The sequence below is a fragment of the Podarcis raffonei genome, chromosome 16, assembly GCF_027172205.1.
Source record: "Podarcis raffonei isolate rPodRaf1 chromosome 16, rPodRaf1.pri, whole genome shotgun sequence".
In the NCBI taxonomy this organism is placed as follows: Eukaryota; Metazoa; Chordata; class Lepidosauria; order Squamata; family Lacertidae; genus Podarcis; species Podarcis raffonei.
Genome location: NC_070617.1, coordinates 1,164,819 through 1,172,864, shown reverse-complemented (window position 1 = coordinate 1,172,864; position 8,046 = coordinate 1,164,819). Strand labels below are relative to the sequence as shown.

Here is an 8,046-nt window from a genome sequence, read left to right as displayed (position 1 = left end):
TGGACCGAGGCTATTTAGGGCTTTCAAGGTCAGCACCAACACTTTGAATTGTGCTCAGAAACGTACTGGGAGCCAATGTAGGTCTTTCAAGACCGGTGTTATATAGTCTCGGCAGCCACTCCCAGTCACCAGTCTGGCTGCTGCGTTCTGGATTAGTTGTAGTTTCCGGGTCACCTTCAAAGGTAGCCCCACGTAGAGCACATTGCAGTAGTCCAAGTACTCATATCCCTAGAAATTAAAGACTCAACAAGTAAACAAATAATAAAAGAATTAACAAGTAAACAATAAAAAAGATTTGGAGCAACCCCAAAGAGCTCCTTTGGGAGAAATTGTGAGGACACAATTATGGCAGTGGTGAATTGATTACTGATTCTGTGGCAATGCTTTTGAGCACAACTGGCCAGGACATGACCCTGTCTGCAACATAAGGGGTTCAGTCAGTCAACCAGCTACCAATCTACCTAACAGTTCCCTCATTCAACCCACATTTTCCCAGTTTCTTCACAAGCTTTACTGAAATCAAGGTACATTATGGCCACAACACAACACTAACCATTTCTGGCTTTTGTAAGGATATGTAAATGTCTGTATTGCGCCTGCAACTGGAGCCTGTATTATTTTAACTATTTCCTCCCTCCCCTTAACTGGTGCACAAGGTAGCATCCTTGGGGTCTAAAATGCTGAAAATCATGTCTTCATTGGTGACACATGTACAGCTAGGGGAAATGTGATTGAGGAAGAGTTTTGGGGAAACTAGGAAGCTCCCTTCAGGCCACCAGTTTGCAGCTAGACTGCTTGCTTGCCTGGGGCACTCGAAATTGCAAGAGAACTGCTCAATAACAAATATGCATTATTATTTTGATCTTACTAGAAGTCACAGAGCTCATTGCTCTAAGGAGATAACTTTGGAACCAATAATTATCTCAAATTGCTGGGTTTTATCATCCATCTTGCAAAATCCCATGTACATTTTATCAGGCCATGAACACAATCAATGTCAGAGTGTGAAAGTGTATATAAAAATAAATCCTGTGTCATTTAGAGTCCCGATGAGAAATTCTAAACATGCAAGTCTTCATGGATCCTATCTTTGGCTTTTCCACTTTATCAAAATAACCCAAATCATTAACTGAAAGTTCTTGCAATGCAGTTTATGGTGCATTAGATAAAAATATGACTTTCAGCATCCCTGTTGGCCCCAAGATGGGAGGAACATTCCTGCTGCAGATTCTTCTCTTCCTGTGGCTACAGTTGCCTCCAGCTGAGAGCAAGGGACACTCTGCTAGATGCACCATGATGGAGCCTTTCCAGCTTCCATACCAGAATTATCAGAGAGGGGACCTAGTCATTGGAGGAATTGCTAATTATTTTGGCTTTGTATTTGAAGAAAAAGATTTCCATGAGCACCCAAACACAAAGCTTATAGATGAACTCTTGTAAGTAAAAAACCATATCCTTTATAGTGTACTCTTGGTGAGCTCACGTATGCTGCAATTACACCAAACATACAATGGCATCCTCAGAACAATTTTCCATGTGGCTTTCTTCGAGTAGGAATGTTAAACATCTATTTTCTTCTCTTTACATTGTGATCTGGTCACCTTCTTTGTTGCTTGATTCCACTTCATGATGCCTCTATCTTCTGCCTGTTCTGCTTTCTCACCACCTGCTCCCATGGCTCTCACCGCTTTCTCCCAACCTCATCCTCATCCTCCCTCTGTGTTTCCTTTCACACCATTAACGTCTGGTTTTCCTTTGCAGATAGCCTTGATCCTCACATTCACAATCATTTAATCTGACCATCACAGAAGCTGTGACACCTGAATATCATAGATTTTGGGTTATATTCCCTGCTTTGCAATGTAAACCATATTGGGTAATAAAAACAGCAGTTGCAAACTTGGTTTTGCAAAACAAAGTATTGAAAGTGAGTTATATGTAGAGTAGACCCATTGAAATTAATACATCTAAGTTAGTCTGATCTTTTAATCCTAATGGGCCTTCTCTGAGTATGATTAACATTGGCTAAAGTATTTGTTGTACAGCCATAATTTTATCTGAAGGAGGGAAATGTGGAAACTCTGTTACTGTGAAAGAATATATCCTGTTCCATCCAATGTGCTCTGGTTTCTACTCCCCACCTACACCAAGCACTAACTATCTGAGAGGCACCAGTCAGAATTTCTGACTTGGCAACTTCTCATCCAGTGAGTGTCCATTGGTTGCCTAAAGGAAATAAGGAATTAAGAGAAGGATGTGGCAACCAGGTCCCCCTTCGCAAAATTAACATAGTAGGAATGGCTGTTTGTTTTAGCCACCTGTGAAGACCCATAATTTTAGGCACCAGTGGTACACCTGCAGATCAGAGATTAATTTACTTATGTGTATTTCAGGATATGAATGTTATGCACAAAATTAAACGTATTTTAGATTCAATGTTCTTAAAGCTGACTGAATACTGTCAAGAGACACAATGCATATATGTTTAATATTTTGGGATTTGCCAGAGACAACCAGGAAGTTACCAATTTGCATAGCAGGGAGAGGAGGAGAATACCTCTGACACATAGTATAACTCTTTTTTAGTGAAGTACTGAAGTACTACCAGAATACCCTCTCCCTGGTGTTTGCTGTGAAAGAGATAAACGAGAGCCCTAATATCGTACCGAATATGACCTTTGGGTTCCACGTCTATGACAGCTACATAAATGCAAGGATGACTTATCAGAACACCCTGAAACTTCTGTCCATCACAGAAAGGATTGTCCCCAACTTCATATGTGACAAGAAAAAAGAAAAGTTAGCTGTTATTGGCGGACTTGACTCTGACATCTCCCCCTCCACATGGGTACTGTCTTAAGCATCTACAAGATTCCACAGGTATAGTAAGTGTGGGGGTTGTCAATCTCTTCTGCGTCGGGTACAATAGTTATCTTCCTGGTTTTCAATACTTCCTTTTGTTTTGGTTCATTTTTCTGAGCAAGGAGGTGAGGGGGAAATTACAAAACTATTACAAAAGCACATGGGGGAGCTATGCAGTAGTGGTTGGAGGAGAGGGGCTTTGGTACTTGCCTGACTTTGTTTCCCATGTGTCACTGGGAAGCAGCAGGGAGGTTGGAACTGGGCAAATGCAGCAGCAGGAGTCTTCCTCCTGCTCCCAGGAAGCTACACAAAACCAGTTGCAAGAGGTCAGAGAAACCCTGCTCCTCCTCCCCACCAACAGCTGCTGGAGATGTGCATAATGTTCTTGTGAAATCAACATGCATCCATAAATGGAGTCGAGAAATTCTCATGGGTTTGTTCTTCAAGCAGATACTTAGGATGAACCATAACCGTTTGCTCTAACTCTCCAATTCTTCTGGGATTGATTTCTTCCTCCAGATTGCTTACTGCATATTAGCTCCAGTGAGAAGCCCAGAGTTGCAGCCCCAGACATTCTACCGAACAGTGCCCAATGAGAAATATCAATATGCAGGGATTGTCATGCTACTTCTACATTTCCAGTGGACCTGGGTAGGAATTGTGGCATCCGATGATGAAAATGGAGAGAGCTTTATGCAAAGCTTAGTGCCAATGCTTTCTCAGCATGGAGTCTGTACAGCTTTCAATGAAAAACTACCAGCCGTATCTCAGGGCATTGTTGATATCAGTTTCTTGGAACTCATTCGGGCCAAGTCCTCGTTCCTGATGGCCTCAGAAGTTAACATATTAGTTCTGTGTGCAGAACCTGAGACCATTACAGTTGTGAAATGGATGCAATATTTCTTTTCATTAGCTGAAGATATTGCAGAGAAGTCTACAGGCACTGTGTGGATTTTGACAGCCCAGTGGGCTTTCTCTTCAGAAACCATGCAAAGGTATTATGACATACAAGTCTTTGATGGTGCCTTGTCTTTTGCAATTCACACAGAGAAAGTCCAGGGATTTAAAAAATTCCTTCAGACCCTGAACCCCAATTCTCCAAAGGGAGATGGGTTCCTCCAGGCTTTTTGGCAACGGGCATTCAACTGTTTGTTTTCTGCTTCCAATGGGCACAAGGAAAACACAAAGACCTGCACTGGCCATGAGAGTCTGGAGAGCCTTCCTGGGCATATTTTTGAAATGACCATGACTGGCCAAAGTTACAGTATCTATAATGCGGTTTATGCCATTGCACATACTTTACATCAGATGCACTCATCCAGGTCAAAATGCAGAATGATGGCAGACAGAGGTGGGCTCGATCCTCCAAAATTGCAACCTTGGCAGGTAAGATTTCCTATTCAGAACAAACCTTTGCTTGGGGCTAATCTAATGGGTGGTGACACACAGTCCATAGAATGAATACACACAAACACAGAGACACAGAATGAATACACACAAACACATTCACACAAACACAGAGACACACAACCGCTTACAGCTTTTACTTTCCTCTACAACAATCCCCACATTCTTTTCAGTCCTTAACTGTTTTCCTTTTCCTTCAAGCTGAAGGAGCCACAATCAAGATAGGACCTGTACTTCCCTTCCATTTGCAGGAGTAGTTGAAGGAGTTATGGCACTCTGTACCCTTTCCCTGCCTCTCTGGGAACATGGGCTGTCAAGACATGTGGAAGCATCTCTTGAATGGGGAAAAGTAAATAAACAAGCAAACAAACAAAAGAAGGAGAGCAGGGGAAACCCACCATGAGCTTCTCTCCATTTCTTTGCCCCCTTCTCCCTGCACACCCACCTTGCAGGAGGGGCAGTTCCAGGGCCTCCTGACATGGCACCATTTTGCCTTTGCACACGGACCCCAGAGCTGAACCGTCACACAAGTGGCAGGCCAGATGTACTTGCTAGAAATACTTCAAATTTTGTAGGCTGCACAGTTTTTGACAACTTACCAATGTGTGAAATATATTGATAGATATTTCTCCTTTGTAAAAAAATTTTTAAAATGCCTTTGTTTTCTTCTGTCTAGCTGCACTCGTTCTTGAGGAGTATCTCCTTCAACAACAGTGCTGGTGACTTAGTGTCGTTTGATGAGAAGGGGGAATTAGCAGGTGGATTTGATATTATTAACTGGGTTACTTTTCCAAACCAAACCTTCTCCCGAGTAAAAGTAGGAAAGATAGTTCCACAAGATTCACAATATGTAGACTTCAGCATGGATGAGGAAGCCATCACATGGCACAGATCGTTTAATCAGGTGGGACCATTGGATTTTTAAAAATGAGGTATTGTTATAAAGAATACAAATAATAAGGTTACTGTAGACATTCTTTATCATTTATAAGCAAATTGTTGACGTATAACCCTTGTCTAGCACCTTATTTTCCCTCATATATGAGATGAGAAGTCTATCTTTTCTCCTTTAGTGTTCTGGTTTAAAAGTACATAATGTAATGTTGTTGTTGTTTAGTCGTTTAGTCGTGTCCGACTCTTCGTGACCCCATGGACCAGAGCACGCCAGGCACTTCTGTCCTCCACTGCCTGCCACAGTTTGATCAAACTTATGCTGGTAGCTTCAAGAACACCATCCAACCATCTCATCCTCTGTCGTCCCCTTCTCCTTGTGCCCTCCATCTTTCCCAACACCAGGGTCTTTTTCAGGGAGTCTTCCCTTCTCCTGAGGTGGCCACATCCCTGATATATAGGAATTCAGTATAACATTTTAATGCTTTGCGCATGAATGTAGGAGTAAATCATGCTGACCCAAGTGAGATTTACATCTCAGAAGACAAGAGAAGGCTAAGTTACCCATTTGTTTTGTATGTGCTTCCTATTTTGCCTTCTTTGTCAACTCCCTTTGTCAAAGTCTGTTGAATTCCCTGGCCTCTCTCCATCATCCATCTTTATGAAGATTAAAAATTCAATATTCCTTCAGTTTGATTATTTATACAACACACCTTTCTGGAATAACGTTAATCAGTCAGCTGATCTCATCTCTTTGGTTAAAACTGTGTTGCTCACAAGGCACAAGAGAGCTACATTTTCTCCTCTTTTGATGGCTAGGTGCTGCCCCTTGCCTTGTGTAATGATCGCTGCCAGCCAGGCTACAGCAGAAAGAAGAAGGAGGGGCTGCCATTTTGTTGCTATGATTGTGCTTCATGTTCACATGGGATGATTTCAAATCAGACGGGTAGGAGACATAATCTGCTATTTTGTATAATGCTTCCTAATACCTATTTCAACACTTTCCCTCTATTAGCAGTTCAGTACTCCTAAAGAGAAGAGCAGCTGCACTGATATCTGGAAGAAAAAAGAGATAGTTGGGGAAACTAAATCCAGAACTTTTACAAAGGAGATCTGTGGAAATAGGTGTGGAATATGTCTGCTGTTATCTGCCTCTTCCCACATGCTACATTGTTAGGAGTGGATAGTTTCAGGTGTGTGAGCCAGATAAGAGCATGAAATGATCTCCCTACCCAGAACAGTCCTCAGCCCAGCCTCTGAGCCCAAAGTGGCTCTTCTCAAGAATCCTCCATCACCATGAAGATCTCTCTGGGTGTGACCAACTCAACTAAGGGCACAAACAAAGTCCATGTTCCTGATCACTAACTCCAGATGAAGGACAGAGTAGATGAAAAACCCATGCACCTTAGGCCCATCAAAACATAGAGCCTATTGTGGATTATGCATAATGGCATGAGACTGTACAAACTGATTTTAATATTCATTTATCTCTGATACTTTTTCCAACTAATTAACGTCTTATTTGTTGGAACTCATATATCACTCATTTCCTTTTCATTTTTTTCAGATATGGATTATTGTTTCCAATGCCAAGATGATCAATTTCCAAACAAGGACAGAGATCAATGCCTCCCCAAACGCCAACATTTTCTTTCCTACGCAGAACCTTTAGGGGTCCTTTTAGCTTCCTTAGCTCTGGTCTTTTCTCTGGTCACAGCTTGGATACTTGGCGTCTTCTCTAGGAATGGGGACACTCCCATTGTCAAAGCCAACAACCGGGACCTCACCTACACTCTGCTTCTTTCCCTCTTGCTCTGCTTCCTCTGCTCCTTGCTGTTCATTGGCCAGCCTCACCCAGTGAGCTGCTCTTTACGACAAGCTGCTTTTGGCATCATCTTCTCCATTGCTGTGTCTTGTGTCTTGGCCAAAACCATCACGGTGGTTCTGGCTTTCATGGCCACCAAACCAGGATCCAGGATGAGGAAATGGGTGGGGAAATCTCTCACAAACTCTGTGCTTCTTGGTTGCTGCTCCGTTCAAACCAGCATTTGTGCTGCTTGGCTCTGTATGGCTCCTCCATTCCCAGATGTGGACATGAACTCTCTGATGGAGGAAATCATTGTGGAATGCAATGAAGGTTCTGTCGCGATGTTTTATTCTGTCCTGGGTTATCTGGGATTCCTGGCCATGGTCAGCTTCACTATGGCTTTCCTGGCCAAGAGGTTGCCGGACAGTTTCAACGAAGCCAAGTTCATCACCTTCAGCATGTTGGTGTTCTGCAGCGTTTGGCTGTCCTTTGTTCCCTCTTATCTGAGCACCAAAGGAAAGCAGATGGTGGCTGTGGAGGTCTTTTGCATCTTGGCCTCCAGCGCAGGTTTGCTGGGTTGTATCTTTGCCCCCAAATTGTACATCATTCTTCTGAGGCCCGACTTGAACAGCAAAGACCACTTAATTCTGAGGAGCAAATAGGAATCAACTTGTGTTGATGGTTTTAATTAGTGCATTGTTTGCTGGCATTTATTGAATGAAAAGCAGACAAAGTAATTCCTTGTATTTCTCAACTATTATCCTTTTAACCTTTTTCATTCCCAACCTACATCTGTAATCAATAAAGCTGAGACCAATTTTTAATTCCGTAAGGTTGTTCTGTCACTTTGTTTTCCTGCCAATACACTGATCTTCCACTCATAGGGTGCTAAAGGTATATCCCTTCATGGGGAGAGATCATCAGTGTGAAACACGTAACTTCTGCCGAGACTATACTTTATATATTTAGGTAAAAGCTATATTGTATTTATTTATATGTAATCAGGAAAGGCTGCTGATCTCACAATGTAGCTGCAAAAGCCCGTATAACGTGGCAGAACATTATGGACAATTAAGAGG

General features: G+C 42.4%; 1 protein-coding gene across 1 annotated transcript; it reads left to right on the top strand.

Moving 5' to 3' along the window:
• The first annotated feature begins 1,293 nt into the window (after positions 1 to 1,293).
• Positions 1,294 to 7,629, top strand: LOC128404230 (vomeronasal type-2 receptor 26-like). Its single transcript, XM_053369724.1, has 6 exons — positions 1,294 to 1,436; positions 2,587 to 2,848; positions 3,382 to 4,248; positions 4,946 to 5,173; positions 6,176 to 6,296; positions 6,728 to 7,629. The coding sequence occupies exons 1-6, from the start codon at positions 1,294 to 1,296 to the stop codon at positions 7,627 to 7,629; spliced, it is 2,523 nt and encodes an 840-aa protein (XP_053225699.1).
• The last annotated feature ends 417 nt before the right edge of the window (positions 7,630 to 8,046 follow it).